Genomic DNA, 18,616 nt, shown 5'->3' on the forward strand with positions numbered 1-18,616 from the left:
CCCACTTGCTGTCCACGTCTAGAAGGTAATGAAAACATCATCAGAGTAGTCCATATGTGAGATCAGTTGGTTAGTTAGACTCTTTTGAAGTGTCGACAATACATTTTGGTCCAAAAATAACAAAAAATACGACTTTATTCAGCATTGTCTTCTCTTCCGTGTTCCTCAAATAAAGAATCAATCAGTCATGATTCAAGATTCAGATCGCGTGTCAAACTGGCAAACTGCTGAAATCACGTGACATTGGCGATATGAATCACGAATCAATCTGCTGATTCGCGACCGTTTGATTCTTTATTTGAGGTTTGAAAACAAACGTGGAAGAGAAGAGATTGCTGAATAAAGTAGTATTTTTTGTTATTTTTGGACCAAAATGTATTGTCAACGCATCAGAAGAGTCTAACTAACCAACTGATGTCACATATGGACTACTTTGATGATGTTTTCATTACCTTCAGGACGTGGACAGCAAGTGGGCATACACTTACATTAAAAGGACAGAAAGCCCTCGGACTAAATCTAAAATATTTTAAACTGTGTTCCGAGGATGAACCGAGGTCTTACAGGTGTGGAACGACATTGGGGTGAGTCATTCATGAAATAAATTTAATTTGTGGGTGAACTAACCCTTTAAATGAGAACACTAATGTGCTGTTTATGAAGGCTATATTGCTAACACCAAGCATATCTGCAAACTCTGTTGATTTTCTCCTTGACTCCTTTAACCCAAAGGTTAAGAGTGTAATTGATGATATTGCTCCTCTGAAAGTCAGGAAAAAGAGTGGCAAACAAAAGGCACCTTGGAGAATCTCAACAGCAGCTCAAATAATGAAAAGACAATGCAGAAAATCTGAACGCATGTGGCGAAAGACAAAACTTGTAGTCCATTATAACATCTATAAAGACAGCCTTCATGCTTTCAATGTTGAACTATGCAAAGCTAGACAGAACTTCTTCTCAAATATTATAAACAGAAACATAAACAACACGCGCACTCTTTTTGCTACTGTAGACAGACTAACAAACCCCCCGAGTCACATTCCTAGGGAAATGCTCTCAGACAGCAAATGCAGCGAGTTTGCTTCCTTCTTCTCAGAGAAAATAAAAAATATAAGAAAGGCGATCAGCATATCCTGTAGTTGCTCTGGGGTCAGACAGATCAGACCACAACATCAGAAAGTTACTATGTCAGTGTGGCAAGCAGTGGGGCGAGGGACCGCGAGAACGGACCGGTGACGAGTGCTAATGAGTGCCAGCTGCGCGCCACACCGGTCTCGTCTTGCGGCCGAGTGACGGGAGCATATAAGGAGCGAAGGCAGGGGAAGACGAGAGAGGACCAGGCCTGGAATTTATGTTATGTTTTGTTTACGTTTTGTTGTGTGTGCGGGCAGTCGTCCGTGAGGGGCTGCCCGCGTTTTATTATGTGTGTGCGGGCAGTCGTACGCGAGGGGCTGCCTGCGGTTTACTTTTGTTTTGTTTATTTTTATTTTTATTAAAAAGTTTGTTGAATGTTTTCCGGTTCCCGCCTCCTTCCTTTTATTAAAGAACCTCGTTACAGTCAGATTTTGAAGCAATTGATGTTAAATTTTAGAAGAAATGGTACAGCACCTTAAAACATCAAACTGCACCCTTGACACACTCCCCACTTCTTTATTCAAAAGTGTGTTTAATTGTTTAGAAACAGATCTCGTAGAAGTGGTGAACTCCTCACTTCTCTATGGGACTTTTCCAAACTAATAGTTCGCAATAGTTAAGCCTCTCCTGAAATAGAGAAATCTGGATAACTCCATACTGAGCAACTACAGACCAATCTCAAATCTCCCCTTCATAGGCAAAATCATTGAAAAAGTCGTTTTTAGTCAGCTGAACAAATTCTTAAACTCAAATGGATACTTTGACAGTTTTCAATCGGGTTAGGGTTAGTTAGTTTATAGTCAGAAATCTTAGTGTGATTTTGGAGTCAGACCTGAGTTTCAGTAGTCATGTCAAATTACTAAACTAATACAATTCAATAACTAAATCAGCATACTCTCATCTGAAAAATATTGCAAGAATTAGATGCTTTGTTTTCAGGCAAGACTTAGAGAAACTCGTTTATGCTTTCATCACCAGTAGGCTGGACTATTGTAACGGCCTTCTCACCGGTCTTCCCATAAAGACCATTGGACAGCTGCAGCTCATACAGAACGCTGCTGCCAGGATTCTGAGCAGAACCAGAAAATATGACCATATCACACCAGTCCTCAGGTCTCTACACTGGCTTCCAGTTACATCTAGGATCGATTTTAAAGTACTGCTACTTGTTTATAAATCACTCAATGAGCTAGGACCTCAATACATCGCAGATATGCTGATTAAATACAAACCCAACAGATCACTCAGATCAGCAGGATCAAGTCCGTTAGAAATACCAAGAGTTCACTCAAAGCAAGGAGAGTCTGCCTTTAGCTATTATGCCAGCCGCAGCTGAACCAGCTTCCTGAACAGATCAGATGTGCTCCAACAGTAGCCACATTCAAATCCAGACTCAAAACACATCTGTTCAGCTGTGCATTTACTGAATGAGCACTGAGCCACTAGCCTGACAAGCCAGACACACATCAAGATGTTTGGTCTGGAAACTCACCATTGACGGCTCAATCCGAGGGGCGGATAAACGGTTGTCTGTCAAACTCCCTCTGCACGCGATAGGATAGCGCTATAACCAACCAGAGCAACGAAGGTGAAGCAGAGCTTGTTGACAGATTAAACTTTCACTGTATCTGGTCGGCAAAACTCAGAACACATCTTCCCTTCTTCAGAATAACTTCAGTGCCGTTCTTTGTTCTTTTCTCAGAGAAAAGCTTAACTCCAAGTCTTCCAGAGTCGCGGTCAAAGCTAAATCGACAGACCGGCGTTCGCCAGCTTTTGTGTTTACTAGAAGCACGCAAGTGCAACTCGGCCATCATTATGTTAATCCCCGCCCACCGACTCTATACACGATGTGATTGGCCTGACCAGAGTTTGGAGTTTACAGCTCAGAAGTGTATTGAGAATTGCTAGACGACATTCGCACGTCTAGGGTACGTCTAGGTTTCTAAGCTACTGTGTCACTGTACATCCGAATAATTGCCCATTACCTTATCTATGCATCATCGTTATGTTTTTATAACTGTTTTAGTCATCACTTTATTCTTTTTAATTCTCTTTACAACTGTATATTTCTATTTCTTACCAATGATTCTGCGGTGAAATGAAGCAAACAAATGTGCAATGTCTTCCCCATGTGAGCTGTTGCGTCATTAAATATAAAGTTCAACTGCTTAAAATCTAAACTCTGTCTGTGCTGTCATAGGCGCTGTCAGAAGCGCAGCGGTGTGGCTATGCTGGAGTACTCCATCAGAAGAGCACACTGGTGCCAGCGCTCTACAGCGTCATCCAGGACCCTGACAGTGAGGTGAGGCCAAAGATCATAGCCCTTCTCCTTCATTCCTCATCCCCTGAGCCCTAAGCATCTCCTCTGTGTTCCCTCAGCTGCTGGAGCCAGTGTGCCATCAGCTTTTCGAGCTTTACCGCAGCTCAGATGATGGCCTGCGCCGCTTCACACTGCAGTTCCTGCCAGAGCTGCTCTGGGTTTACTTGAGGAGGGGTAGGCACAGCCGCAGCTGCATAGAGGCTCTCCTGCTGGGCATTTACAACCTGGTGTGTATGTATGTGTGGAATGGAGGCAAGCTGTCAAAGTAGCTGAATAGAAAATCGTGATGCATCTGAGAAACTATTTTTCTCCCACTTAGGATAAAACCATAAAGCAGTATCACAGTGTGCTTCATTGCTAGCAGCTGTTCTGTGGAGTAAACCATGTAGCCATGGTCATAGCAGAGTCCAGACTGTGCTTTTGAATGTTTGTGTACTTAGTGCAAAACAAAAGGCATTCCAGCACAGCTGGACAAGTGTAAAGGCATTTGGTTGAAGAGGTCACTTATGTAAAATGTACTCCTCCCAAAATGCTGAAAAGAATATAGCTGCACGCAGCAATTAACAGGGTTCAGGCACTTTAAGCACATGTGTAAAAAAGTATTAGTTTTTATTTAGCAAGCTTGCACTGCAAAAAATGCTTTTCTTACTTAGTATTTTTTGTCTTGTTTCTAGTCAAAATATCACAAAAAGTCTTACATTAAGAAACATTTACTAAAAAAAAATTTCAGAATTTAAATTAGGCAAAATAATCTGCCAATGGGGTGAGCAAAATAATGTTGTTTTCTGTTTGTATTAAGATTATTTTGCTCACCCCATTGGCAGATTATTTTGCTTATTTTAAGCAAAAACTCTCTTAATTTTGAGTTAGTTTTCCCCAAAACAAGACAATATTTTTTTTACTTGTCTAGTAAATACATGTTTTAAGAATTGTTAGATGTTTGGACTAGAAACAAGACAAGACATTATGGTTGACAGCTGAGAATTGTTCTGCATCTTAGAGGTTGTGGGAGGGCTTTTGATATCGCGACTCTACTGCACAGACTCTGGTCCCATATTTTGATGTTGATGGCTTCACTTTTCTTCAGTGGAACTGTAGTGAAGACAACTCGTCCATATTTTATGGTTTATGGCGTAAAATGGTTAATGAATTAGGAGTGGTTTTGACTTTTGATGTCTGTCAACGCCAGTGCACTCACTCTCTGGACAGAGAGAGGTAGTTCTGTCATTGACTCTTTACCACATGTTGCTGAACAATGAGCACTTTCATCCAGATGGCGTCTCTGATGATCAGGGTCTACATCTGCAAACTAAATTTGCATAGGATGAACTGATCAACCCCACCTGGACAATAGCAGAAAACGTCTACGGCAGAGACAATAGATTATAATGATTTACAGCTTTATAAGGGATATAGAATTGTCTTGATCAAGAACTGAAATCAGATCCTTCAGTCTCCTTGAATTAAAGCACATACCACATGCATTAAATGTCATGTACTATACTCTCACTGTCACACATTGTTTATATTGTATATTTTACAGGAAATTGTGGATAAAGATGGAAACAGCAAGCTGTTATCTTTCATGATCCCGTCCCTGTCCAAACCCTCCATATATCATGAGGTAAACAACACACAATGTGCATACAGCTCTTTATTTGCCATTTCCTGCTAAAGCAACACAATAAAACCCACAACATTAGTCTCTAGGAATCATAACTCAAGTCCTAGAGGGCCACAGCTGTCTCCAATTCCAATACCTGTAAGGTGATCAAGTATTTCAAAAGAACTTGAGCTGGATCAGGTGTGTTTAGTTAGGGATGAAGCTGAACGCTGCTGGATCAGGTGTGTTTAGTTAGGGATGAAGCTGAACGCTGCTGGATCAGGTGTGTTTAGGAAGGGATGAAGCTGAACACTGCTGGATCAGGTGTGTTTAGTTAGGGATGAAGCTGAACGCTGCTGGATCAGGTGTGTTTAGTTAGGGATGAAGCTGAACGCTGCTGGATCAGGTGTGTTTAGTTAGGGATGATGCTGAAAACTGCTTGATCAGGTGTGTTTAGTTAGGGATGAAGCTGAACACTGCTGGATCAGGTGTGTTTAGTTAGGGATGAAGCTGAACACTGCTGGATCAGGTGTGTTTAGTTAGGGATGAAGCTGAACACTGCTGGATCAGGTGTGTTTAGTTAGGGATGAAGCTGAACACTGCTGAATCAGGTGTGTTTAGTTAGGGATGAAGCTGAACGCTGCTGGATCAGGTGTGTTTAGTTAGGGATGAAGCTGAACGCTGCTGGATCAGGTGTGTTTAGTTAGGGATGAAGCTGAACGCTGCTGGATCAGGTGTGTTTAGTAAGGGATGAAGCTGAACACTGCTGGATCAGGTGTGTTTAGTTAGGGATGAAGCTGAACGCTGCTGGATCAGGTGTGTTTAGTTAGGGAAAAAGCTGAACACTGCTGGATCAGGTGTGTTTAGTTAGGGATGAAGCTGAACACTGCTGGATCAGGTGTGTGTAGTTAGGGATGAAGCTGAACACTGCTGGATCAGGTGTGTTTAGTTAGGGATGAAGCTGAACGCTGCTGGATCAGGTGTGTTTAGTTAGGGATGAAGCTGAACACTGCTGGATCAGGTGTGTTTAGTTAGGGATGAAGCTGAACGCTGCTGGATCAGGTGTGTTTAGTTAGGGATGAAGCTGAACGCTGCTGGATCAGGTGTGTTTAGTTAGGGATGAAGCTGAACACTGCTGGATCAGGTGTGTTTAGTTAGGGATGAAGCTGAACGCTGCTGGATCAGGTGTGTTTAGTTAGGGATGAAGCTGAACGCTGCTGAATCAGGTGTGTTTAGTTAGGGATGAAGCTGAACACTGCTGGATCAGGTGTGTTTAGTTAGGGATGAAGCTGAACGCTGCTGGATCAGGTGTGTTTAGTTAGGAATGAAGTTGAACACTGCTGGATCAGGTGTGTTTAGTTAGGGATGAAGCTGAACACTGCTGGATCAGGTGTGTTTAGTTAGGGATGAAGCTGAACGCTGCTGGATCAGGTGTGTTTAGTTAGGGATGAAGCTGAACACTGCTGGATCAGGTGTGTTTAGTTAGGGATGAAGCTGAACGCTGCTGGATCAGGTGTGTTTAGTTAGGGATGAAGCTGAACGCTGCTGGATCAGGTGTGTTTAGTTAGGGATGAAGCTGAACACTGCTGGATCAGGTGTGTTTAGTTAGAGATGAAGCTGAACACTGCTGGATCAGGTGTGTTTAGTTAGGGATGAAGCTGAACGCTGCTGGATCAGGTGTGTTTAGTTAGGGATGAAGCTGAACGCTGCTGGATCAGGTGTGTTTAGTTAGGGATGAAGCTGAACGCTGCTGGATCAGGTGTGTTTAGTTAGGGATGAAGCTGAACACTGCTGGATCAGGTGTGTTTAGTTAGGGATGAAGCTGAACGCTGCTGGATCAGGTGTGTTTAGTTAGGGATGAAGCTGAACACTGCTGAATCAGGTGTGTTTAGTTAGGGATGAAGCTGAACGCTGCTGGATCAGGTGTGTTTAGTTAGGGATGAAGCTGAACACTGCTGGATCTGGTGTGTTTAGTTAGGGATGAAGCTGAACACAGCTGGATCAGGTGTGTTTAGTTAGGGATGAAGCTGAACGCTGCTGGATCAGGTGTGTTTAGTTAGGGAAGAAGCTGAACACTGCTGGATCAGGTGTGTTTAGTTAGGGATGAAGCTGAACACTGCTGGATCAGGTGTGTTTAGTTAGGGATGAAGCTGAACACTGCTGGTTCAGGTGTGTTTAGTTAGGGATGAAGCTGAACTCTGCTGGATCAGGTGTGTTTAGTTAGGGATGAAGCTGAACGCTGCTGGATCAGGTGTGTTTAGTTAGGGATGAAGCTGAACACTGCTGGATCAGGTGTGTTTAGTTAGGGATGAAGCTGAACGCTGCTGGATCAGGTGTGTTTAGTTAGGGATGAAGCTGAGCACTGCTGGATCAGGTGTGTTTAGAAAGGGATGAAGCTGAACGCTGCTGGATCAGGTGTGTTTAGTTAGGGATGAAGCTGAACGCTGCTGGATCAGGTGTGTTTAGTTAGGGATGAAGCTGAACGCTGCTGGATCAGGTGTGTTTAGTTAGGGATGAAGCTGAACGCTGCTGGATCAGGTGTGTTTAGTTAGGGATGAAGCTGAACGCTGCTGGATCAGGTGTGTTTAGTTAGGGATGAAGCTGAACGCTGCTGGATCAGGTGTGTTTAGTTAGGGAGGAAGCTGAACGCTGCTGGATCAGGTGTGTTTAGTTAGGGAGGAAGCTGAACGCTGCTGGATCAGGTGTGCTTAGTTAGGGATGAAGCTGAATGCTGCTGGATCAGGTGTGTTTAGTAAGGGATGAATCTGAACACTGCTGGATCAGGTGTGTTTAGTTAGGGAGGAAGCTGAACGCTGCTGGATCAGGTGTGTTCAGTTAGGGATGAAGCTGAACACTGCTGGATCAGGTGTGTTTAGTTAGGGATGAAGCTGAACGCTGCTGGATCAGGTGTGTTTAGTTAGGGATGAAGCTGAACACTGCTGAATCAGGTGTGTTTAGTTAGGGATGAAGCTGAACGCTGCTGGATCAGGTGTGTTTAGTTAGGGATGAAGCTGAACACTGCTGGATCAGGTGTGTTTAGTTAGGGATGAAGCTGAACGCTGCTGGATCAGGTGTGTTTAGTTAGGGATGAAGCTGAACACTGCTGGATCTGGTGTGTTTAGTTAGGGATGAAGCTGAACACAGCTGGATCAGGTGTGTTTAGTTAGGGATGAAGCTGAACGCTGCTGGATCAGGTGTGTTTAGTTAGGGAAGAAGCTGAACACTGCTGGATCAGGTGTGTTTAGTTAGGGATGAAGCTGAACACTGCTGGATCAGGTGTGTTTAGTTAGGGATGAAGCTGAACACTGCTGGTTCAGGTGTGTTTAGTTAGGGATGAAGCTGAACTCTGCTGGATCAGGTGTGTTTAGTTAGGGATGAAGCTGAACGCTGCTGGATCAGGTGTGTTTAGTTAGGGATGAAGCTGAACACTGCTGGATCAGGTGTGTTTAGTTAGGGATGAAGCTGAACGCTGCTGGATCAGGTGTGTTTAGTTAGGGATGAAGCTGAGCACTGCTGGATCAGGTGTGTTTAGAAAGGGATGAAGCTGAACGCTGCTGGATCAGGTGTGTTTAGTTAGGGATGAAGCTGAACGCTGCTGGATCAGGTGTGTTTAGTTAGGGATGAAGCTGAACGCTGCTGGATCAGGTGTGTTTAGTTAGGGATGAAGCTGAACGCTGCTGGATCAGGTGTGTTTAGTTAGGGATGAAGCTGAACGCTGCTGGATCAGGTGTGTTTAGTTAGGGATGAAGCTGAACGCTGCTGGATCAGGTGTGTTTAGTTAGGGAGGAAGCTGAACGCTGCTGGATCAGGTGTGTTTAGTTAGGGAGGAAGCTGAACGCTGCTGGATCAGGTGTGCTTAGTTAGGGATGAAGCTGAATGCTGCTGGATCAGGTGTGTTTAGTAAGGGATGAATCTGAACACTGCTGGATCAGGTGTGTTTAGTTAGGGAGGAAGCTGAACGCTGCTGGATCAGGTGTGTTCAGTTAGGGATGAAGCTGAACACTGCTGGATCAGGTGTGTTTAGTTAGGGAGGAAGCTGAACGCTGCTGGATCAGGTGTGTTTAGTTAGGGATGAAGCTGAACGCTGCTGGATCAGGTGTGTTTAGTAAGGGATGAAGCTGAACACTGCTGGATAAGGTGTGTTCAGTTAGGGATGAAGCTGAACACTGCTGGATCAGGTGTGTTTAGTTAGGGATGAAGCTGAACACTGATTGATCAGGTGTGTTTAGTTAGGGATGAAGCTGAACGCTGCTGGATCAGGTGTGTTTAGTTAGGGATGAAGCTGAACACAGCTGGATCAGGTGTGTTTAGTTAGGGATGAAGCTGAACGCTGCTGGATCAGGTGTGTTTAGTTAGGGATGAAGCTGAACACTGCTGGATCAGGTGTGTTTAGTTAGGAATGAAACTGAACGCTGCTGGATCAGGTGTGTTTAGTTAGGGATGAAGCTGAACGCTGCTGGATCAGGTGTGTTTAGTTAGGGATGAAGCTGAACACTGCTGGATCAGGTGTGTTTAGTTAGGGATGAAGCTGAACGCTGCTGGATCAGGTGTGTTTAGTTAGGGGTGAAGCTGAACACAGCTGGATCAGGTGTGTTTAGTTAGGGATAAAGCTGAACACTGCTGGATCAGGTGTGTTTAGTTAGGAATGAAGCTGAACACTGCTGGATCAGGTGTGTTTAGTTAGGGATGAAGCTGAACGCTGCTAAATCAGGTGTGTTAAGTTAGGGATGAAGCTGAACACTGCTGGATCAGGTGTGTTTAGTTAGGGATGAAGCTGAACACTGCTGGATCAGGTGTGTTTAGTTAAAGATGAAGCTGAACACTGCTGGATCAGGTGTGTTTAGTTAGGAATGAAGCGGAACACTGCTGGAGCAGGTGTGTTTAAATAGGGTTGAAGCAGACGCTGCTGGATCAGGTGTGTTTAGTTAGGGATGAAGCTGAACGCTGCTGGATCAGGTGTGTTTAGTTAGGAATGAAGCGGAACACTGCTGGAGCAGGTGTGTTTAATTAGGGATGAAGCTGAACACTGCTGGATCAGGTGTGTTTAGTTAGCGATGAAGCTGAACACTGCTGATCAGGTGTGTTTAGTTAGGGATGAAGCTGAACGCTGCTGGATCAGGTGTGTTTAGTTAGGGATGAAGCTGAACGCTGTTGGATCAGGTGTGTTTAGTTAGGGATGAAGCTGAACACTGCTGGATCAGGTGTGTTTAGTAAGGGATGAAGCTGAACACTGCTGGATCAGGTGTGTTTAGTTAGGGATGAAGCTGAACACTGCTGGATCAGGTGTGTTTAGTAAGGGATGAAGCTTAACACTGCATGATCAGGTGTGTTTAGTTAGGGATGAAGGTGAACACTGCTGGATCAGGTGTGTTTAGTTAGGGATGAAGCTGAACACTGCTGGATCAGGTGTGTTTAGTTAGGGATGAAGCTGAACGCTGCTGGATCAGGTGTGTTTAGTTAAGGATGAAGCTGAACACTGCTGGATCAGGTGTGTTTAGTTAGGGATGAAGCTGAACACTGCTGGATCAGGTGTGTTTAGTTAAGGATGAAGCTGAACACTGCTGGATCAGGTGTGTTTAGTTAGGGATGAAGCTGAACACTGCTGGATCAGGTGTGTTTAGTTAGGGATGAAGCTGAACACTGCTGGATCAGGTGTGTTTAGTAAGGGATGAAGCTGAACACTGCTGGAACAGGTGTGTTTAGTAAGGGATGAAGCTGAACACTGCTGGATCAGGTGTGTTTAGTTAGGGAAGAAGCTGAACGCTGCTGGATCAGGTGTGTTTAGTTAGGGATGAAGGTGAACACTGCTGGATCAGGTGTGTTTAGTAAGGGATGAAGCTGAACGCTGCTGGATCAGGTGTGTTTAGTTAGGGAAGAAGCTGAACGCTGCTGGATCAGGTGTGTTTAGTTAGGGATGAAGGTGAACACTGCTGGATCAGGTGTGTTTAGTAAGGGATGAAGCTGAACACTGCTGCATCAGGTGTGTTTAGTTAGGGATGATGCTGAACGCTGCTGGATCAGGTGTGTTTAGTTAGGGATGATGCTGAACGCTGCTGGATCAGGTGTGTTTAGTTAGGGATGATGCTGAACGCTGCTGGATCAGGTGTGTTTAGTTAGGGATGATGCTGAACACTGCTGGATCAGGTGTGTTTAGTTAGGGATAAAGCTGAACGCTGCTGGATCAGGTGTGTTTAGTTAGGGTCGAAGCAGACGCTGCTGGGCTTTACACTTGTCTGTCCGTGTGTGGTGTTATCCGATTATTGGTTTATTTGCCCCACCTGCCCATCCTCCTTACCTGCTTTGTTTGCTGTCACATTTATTCTCTGTGTTCTCTGTGCTGTATTTTTGTCATACACTCCGTATGAAGCCATGTTGTGTGTTGCTTCCAGCTGACCAGTCCTGTTTTCCCCCATGGGATAGTTTTTATTTAATTATTAGAAATAAAAAGCCTATTAACTGTGCCCCGCCGAGTCCTGCGTCTGGACTATACAGTCATTACACAACAGAAGTCTACTGACATGACACACAAGCAACTTTACACATGTTGTTGTTTTTCCCACTAATACTATTTGCAGACCTTGACTTATCAATACCAACTGCATTGTTTTTCACTTAGTTGTAGTGATGTGTTTATTAACTATTTGTCTACAGTTCACCAAAACAGAACTAACATTATACACTCACCTAAAGGTTTATTAGGAACACACACTAATACTGTGTTTGACCCCCTTTCGCCTTCAGAACTGCCTTAATTCTCCGTGGCATTGATCAACAAGCTGCTGAAAGCATTCTTTAGAAATGTTGGCCCATATTGATAGGAGAGCATCTTGCAGTTGATGGAGATTTGTGGGATGCACATCCAGGGCACGAAGCTCCCGTTCCACCACACCCCAAAGATGCTCTATTGGATTGAGATCTGGTCAATGCTCAGATAAAGCCGTGGCATTTAAACAATGCCTAATTGGCACTAAGGGGCCTAAAGTGTGCCAAGAAAACATCCCCCACACCATTACACCACCGCCACCACCAGCCTGCAGAGTGGTAACAAGGCATGATGGATCCATGTTCTCATTCTGTTTACGCCAAATTCTGACTCCACCATCTGAATGTCTCAACAGAAATCGGACCAGGCAACATTTTTCCAGTCTTCAACTGTCCACTTTTGGAGAGCTCGTGCAAATTGTCGCCTCCTTTTCCTATTTGTAGTGGAGATGAGTGGTACCCGGTGGGGTCTTCTGCTGGTGTAGCCCATCCGCCTCAAGGTTGTGTGTGTTGTGGCTTCACAAATGCTTTGCTGCATACCTCGGTTGTAACGAGTGGTTATTTCAGTCAAAGTTGCTCTTCTATCAGCTTGAATCAGTCGGCCCATTCTCCTCTGACCTCGAGCATCAACAAGGCATTTTCTCCCACAGGACTGCTGCAGACTGGATGCTCTTCCCTTTTCACACCATTCTCTGTAAACCCTAGAAATGGTTGTGTGTGAAAATCCCAGTAACTGAGCAGATTGTGAAATACTCAGACCGGCCCGTCTGGCACCAACAACCATGCCACGCTCAAAACGGCTTAAATCACCTTTCTTTCCCATTCGGACATTCAGTTTGGAGTTCAGGAGATTGTCTTTACCAGGACCACACTCCTTAATGCATTTAAGCAACTGACATGTGATTGGTTGATTGGATAATTGCAATAATGAGAAATTGAACAGGTCTTCCTAATAATCCTTGAGTTAGGGATGGAGTGTAGAATGATTCCCCTAAAATAGTGACTTAAACAAAACTCAGCTTTGCAAAATCATCCATTGATGGTTCATGTTTTATACCTGCTTTAGCAGGAAGGGTTTACCAGTGCTTCCTGAAGAATCCCATCAAGACACACTTAATATATTCCCATTGTCCTGATCAGGACCAGTTAATGAGCGGATGACATTAATCAGGAGACATATGACCTGTGCAGTGTTGGGGAGCTCCAGGAGGGTGTACAGTTTAGGACATCCTCAGACCTCAGTCATATGATGGAAAGGTATCATTTCTAATACTAAAAGAATTCAGATCTTGAGGAAAAGCATGCCAGGTCTCATATAATCAGGTGCAATCAACATAAAACAAAGGGAAAAATAGACTCCCTATATCCATGTATTCACTGCAGATTCTTCGCTTAGGGGAAATGTTTGAAATATTTTAGCAGCGAAATACTGTTAGCGAACATGACTTGTACACGTGCTGCGCGCTTTTCTCTCAGAAACAACATAAACACACAACAACATATCAGCTGAGATCTAAAGCCTTTCCCTCTGAGATGAGGCTTCTCCATCATGTGACTGAGGTCTGAGGTTGTCCTAAAGTATCCACCATAGTGTTGTCCATAATCTGTGTTTAGAGTGTGTGTATGTGTGTGTGTTTAGCCGTCTAGTTTGGGTCCCATGGGTTTGACTGAGGGAGCTCTGTGTCAGCATGACCTGATCCGAGTCATCTACAGTGGCCTGCACCCGCAGAGAGAGACTTTCACTGCCCAGAACAGGTCATTGTGCTATAATAGGTTTGTTTCTGTTTCGGCTGCTAATGCATACACACTGATGGTGATTCTGTGGTGTGTGTGTCTGCAGGTTTGAGGTGTTGTGTTTCCTGATGTTGTGTTATAATGCAGTGGTGGTCTACATGCCCCCCTCCTCACACCAGGCCGTCTGCAGGATGAGCTCACGGTAAGATCTCTTCTCTATAATCAGGACTGAGTTTATATGATGAGAACGCCTGTAACCACACATGAATGCAGTTCTGACATGGACACACTCCTGTTACAAACACAGCCCATGTTTGAGTTCATTATAGTCGGAGTGCGATGGGAAACCCTAGAGCTGTACCTGATGCAAAAGGACAAGGGCTGTCAATAGATTAACATTCTAATCACCATTAATCACCCTTTTAGTGAAATGAAGCCTACTCCATTTATCATGCTGAACAGCAGAGTAAACATGAGACTGAAGGGTGATTCTCACTGTATTTCCTGCCAGCTGTTCTCAAGGACTCGCTAAGGAAACCAAATAACCAAATGATATAAGAGAGATCATTCAATATCATGGCAATAAATCAGGGCATGATGATTTCACTCACTGAGTCAGTCAGGTAATTTGACATATCCCAATAAAGATGCAACTTGTGATGTGTGGCGTCTAACACACTTGTCATGTGTCAGGGTGTGTGTGTGTGGCGTAAAACACGCGTGTCGTGTCAGGCTATGTGTGTGCGGAGTATAACACGCGTGCCGTGTCAGGCTGTGTGTGTGCGGAGTTTAACAAACGTGTCGTGTCAGGCTGTGTTTAGGTGGCGTCTAACGCGTGTCATGTGTCAGGCGGTGTGTGTGTGGCATCTAACACACGTGTCGTGTCAGGCTGTCTGTGTGTGCCGTCTAACACGCGGCTCATGTGTCAGGCTGTGTGGCGTCTAACCCGCGTGTCATGTGTCAGGCTGTGTGTGTGTGGGGCGTCTAACACGCGTGTCATGTGTCAGGCGGTGTGTGTGTGGCATTTAACACACGTGTCGTGTCAGGCTGTCTGTGTGTGCCGTCTAACACGCGGCTCATGTGTCAGGCTGTGTGGCGTCTAACCCGCGTGTCATGTGTCAGGCTGTGTGTGTGTGGGGCGTCTAACACGCGTGTCATGTGTCAGGCTGTGTGTGTGTGGCATCTAACATGCGTGTCATGTGTCAGGCTGTGCGTGTGCGCCGTTTACACACATGTCATGTGTAAGGCTGTGTGTGTGCAGCGTCTAACACACGTGTCATGTGTCAGGCTGTGTGTGTGTGTAGTTTAACACACTTGTCGTGTCAGGCTGTGTGTGTGGCATCTAACACGTGTGTCATGTGTCAGGCTGTGTGTGTGCCGTCTAACACGCGTGTCATGTGTCAGGCTGTGCGTGTGCACCGTCTAACACGCTATCATGTGTTAGGCTGTGCGTGTGCGCCGTCTAACACGCGTGTCATGTGTCAGGCTGTGCGTGTGCGCCGTTTAACTCGCGTGTCATGTGTCAGGCTGTGTGTGTGCGGCGTCTAACACACGTGTCATGTGTCAGGCTGTGTGTGTGCGTCGTCTAACATGCGTGTCATGTGTCAGGCTGTGTGTGTGCGGAGTTTAACAAACGTGTCGTGTCAGGCTGTGTGTAGGTGGCGTCTAACGCGTGTCATAAGTCAGGCTGTGTGTGTGTGGTGTCTAACACACGTGTCGTGTCAGGCTGTCTGTGTGTGGCGTCTAACATGCGTGTCATGTGTCAGGCTGTGTGTGTGTGTGGCGTCGTGTCATGTGTCAGGCTGTGCGTGTGCGCAGTTTAACACGCATGTCATGTGTCAGGCTGTGTGTGTGTGGCGTCTAACAGGCGTGTCATGTGTCAGGCTGTGCGTGTGCGCCATTTAACACGCGTGTCATGTGTCAGGCTGTGCGTGTGTGGCATTTAACGCGTGTCATGTGTCAGGCTGTGCGTATGCAGCGTTTAACACGCGTGTCATGTGTCAGGCTGTGTGTGTGACGTCTAACACGAGTCATGTGTCAGGCTGTGTGTGTGTGCTGTGTTTAACACGCGTGTCATGTGTCAGGCTGTGCGTGTGCACTGTCTAACACGCTATCATGTGTTAGGCTGTGTGCGAGGCGTCTAACACGCGTGTCATGTGTCAGGCTGTGCGTGTGTGGCGTCTAACACGCGTGTCATGTGTCTGTCTGTGCGTGTGCCGCATTTAACACGCATGTCATGTGTCAGGCTGTGCGTGTGCCGCATTTAACACGCATGTCATGTGTCAGGCTGTGTGTGTGTGGCGTCTAACACGCGTGTCATGTGTCAGGCTGTGTGTGTGTGTGCTGTGTTTAACACGCGGGTCATGTGTCAGGCTGTGTGTGTGTGGCGTCTAACACGCGTGTCATGTGTTAGGCTGTGTGTGTGTGTGCTGCGTTTAACACGCGGGTCATGTGTCAGGCTGTGTGTGTGTGGCGTCTAACACGCGTGTCATGTGTTAGGCTGTGTGTGTGTGTGCTGCGTTTAACACGCGGGTCATGTGTCAGGCTGTGCGTGTGTGGCGTCTAACACGCGTGTCATGTGTCAGGCTGTGTGTGTGTGGCGTCTAACACGCGTGTCATGTGTCAGGCTGTGCGTGTGTGGCATCTAACACGCATGTCATGTGTCAGGCTGTGTGTGTGGCATCTAACATGCATGTCGTGTCAGGCTGTGTGTGTGCGGTGTCTAACACACGTGTCATGTGTCAGGCTGTGTGTGTGCGCCGTCTAACATGCGTGTCATGTGTCAGGCTGAGTGTGTGCGGAGTTTAACAAACGTGTCGTGTCAGGGTGTGCGTAGGTGACGTCTAATGCGTGTCATAAGTCAGGCTGTGTGTGTGTGTGGTGTCTAACACACGTGTCGTGTCAGGCTGTCTGTGTGTGGCGTCTAACCCGCGTGTCATGTGTCAGGCTGTGTGTGTGTGTGGCATTGTGTCATGTGTCAGGCTGTGCGTGTGCGCCGTTTAACACGCATGTCATGTGTCAGGCTGTGTGTGTGTGGCGTCTAACAGGCGTGTCATGTGTCAGGCTGTGCGTGTGCGCCGTTTAACACACATGTCATGTGTCAGGCTGTGCGTGTGTGGTGTTTAAAACGCGTGTCATGTGTCTGGCTGTGCGTGTGCGGCGTTTAACGCGTGTCATGTGTCAGGCTGTGCGTGTGCAGCATTTAACACACGTGTCATGTGTCAGGCTGTGTGTGTGTGACGTCTAACACGCGTCATGTGTCAGGCTGTGTGTGTGCTGCGTTTAACACGCGTGTCATGTGTCAGGCTGTGCGTGTGCACTGTCTAACACGCTATCATGTGTTAGGCTGTGTGTGAGGCGTCTAACACGCGTGTCATGTGTCGGGCTGTGCGTGTGTGGCGTCTAACGCGTGTCATAAGTCAGGCTGTGTGTGTGTGGTGTCTAACACACGTGTCGTGTCAGGCTGTCTGTGTGTGGCGTCTAACCTGCGTGTCATGTGTCAGGCTGTGTGTGTGTGTGGCGTCGTGTCATGTGTCAGGCTGTGCGTGTGCGCCGTTTAACACGCATGTCATGTGTCCGGCTGTGTGTGTGTGGCGTCTAACAGGCGTGTCATGTGTCAGGCTGTGCGTGTGTGCCGTTTAACACGCATGTCATATGTCAGGCTGTGCGTGTGCGGCATTTAACGCGTGTCATGTGTCAGGCTGTGCGTGTGCAGCGTTTAACACGCGTGTCATGTGTCAGGCTGTGTGTGTGTGACGTCTAACACGCGTCATGTGTCAGGCTGTGTGTGTGCTGCGTTTATGACGCGTGTCATGTGTCAGGCTGTGTTTGAGGCGTCTAACACGCGTGTCGTGTTGTGTCAGGCTGTGCGTGTGTGGCGTCTAACACGCGTGTCATATGTCAGGCTGTGCGTGTGTGGCGTCTAACACGCGTGTCATGTGTCTGGCTGTGCGTGTGCGGCGTTTAACACGTGTGTCATGTGTCAGGCTGTGCGTGTGCGGCGTTTAACACGTGTCATTTGTCATGTGTCAGGCTGTGTGTTGTGGCGTCTAACACGCGTGTCATGTGTCAGGCTGTGTGTGTGTGTGTGCTGCGTTTAACACGCGGGTCATGTGTCAGGCTGTGTGTGTGTGGCGTCTAACACGCGTGTCATGTGTTAGGCTGTGTGTCTGTGTGCTGCATTTAACACACGGGTCATGTGTCAGGCTGTGTGTGTGTGTGGCGTCTAACACGCGTGTCATGTGTCAGGCTGTGTGTGTGGCGTCTAACACGCGTGTCATGTGTTAGGCTGTGTGTCTGTGTGCTGCATTTAACACACGGGTCATGTGTCAGGCTGTGTGTGTGTGTGGCGTCTAACACGCGTGTCATGTGTCAGGCTGTGTGTGTGGCATCTAACACGCGTGTCATGTGTCAGGCTGTGCGTGTGAGGGGTCTAACACACGTGTCATGTGTCAGACTGTGTGTGTGTGGCGTATAACAAGCGTGTCATGTGTCAGGCTGTGTGTGTGTGGCGTCTTACACGTATGTCATGTGTCAGGCTGTGCGTGTGCGGCGATTAACACTCATGTCATGTGTCAGGCTGTGTGTGTGTGGTGTCTTACACGTATGTCATGTGTCAGGCTGTGCGTGTGCGGCGATTAACACTCGTGTCATGTGTCAGGCTGTGCGTGTGCGGCTTCCCCAGGCAGCAGATGAAGGCGTGGGCCGCTCCGGGCATACGTGTGCTGCTGGACCCAGAGTTCATGGTGCAGATGCTCACCGCAGTCTATCATGCCATGTAAGTGTTTGTGTGTGTGTGTGTGAACACAGGTAAACACAGCTCAGTCCTCACAACATCAACTGAGTTTGTTGGATCACTAACAGTTTTCATAATTAATGTTTGTACTTAAATACATTACAAAAACACTTCAGAGAGAATGTAATTCAATCTTCAGACACCTGTACACTGCAAAAAAAAATGCTTTTTTTAATTTAGTATTTTATTAGTTTCCAGTCCAAATATCTAAAAATTCTTAAAGGGATCCCCTGGTGTTGAGACTTGTATGGCTTAATATAACATAAAT

General features: G+C 46.4%; 1 protein-coding gene across 7 annotated transcripts in view; it reads left to right on the forward strand.

The window, feature by feature from the left end:
• hycc2 (hyccin PI4KA lipid kinase complex subunit 2) overlaps positions 1-18,616 on the forward strand; it is a 64,972-nt gene that overhangs the window by 30,239 nt on the left and 16,117 nt on the right. For all 7 annotated transcript variants that reach the window (XM_067442969.1, XM_067442971.1, XM_067442970.1 and 4 more), the window contains exons 4-9: positions 3,335-3,436; positions 3,514-3,681; positions 4,998-5,078; positions 13,459-13,574; positions 13,660-13,755; positions 18,214-18,330. In XM_067442969.1, coding sequence (XP_067299070.1) covers positions 3,335-3,436; positions 3,514-3,681; positions 4,998-5,078; positions 13,459-13,574; positions 13,660-13,755; positions 18,214-18,330 — 680 coding nt within the window. The remainder of the gene's footprint in view (positions 1-3,334; positions 3,437-3,513; positions 3,682-4,997; positions 5,079-13,458; positions 13,575-13,659; positions 13,756-18,213; positions 18,331-18,616) is intronic.

This window comes from Pseudorasbora parva, chromosome 5 (genome assembly GCF_024679245.1).
Source record: "Pseudorasbora parva isolate DD20220531a chromosome 5, ASM2467924v1, whole genome shotgun sequence".
In the NCBI taxonomy this organism is placed as follows: domain Eukaryota; kingdom Metazoa; phylum Chordata; class Actinopteri; order Cypriniformes; family Gobionidae; genus Pseudorasbora; species Pseudorasbora parva.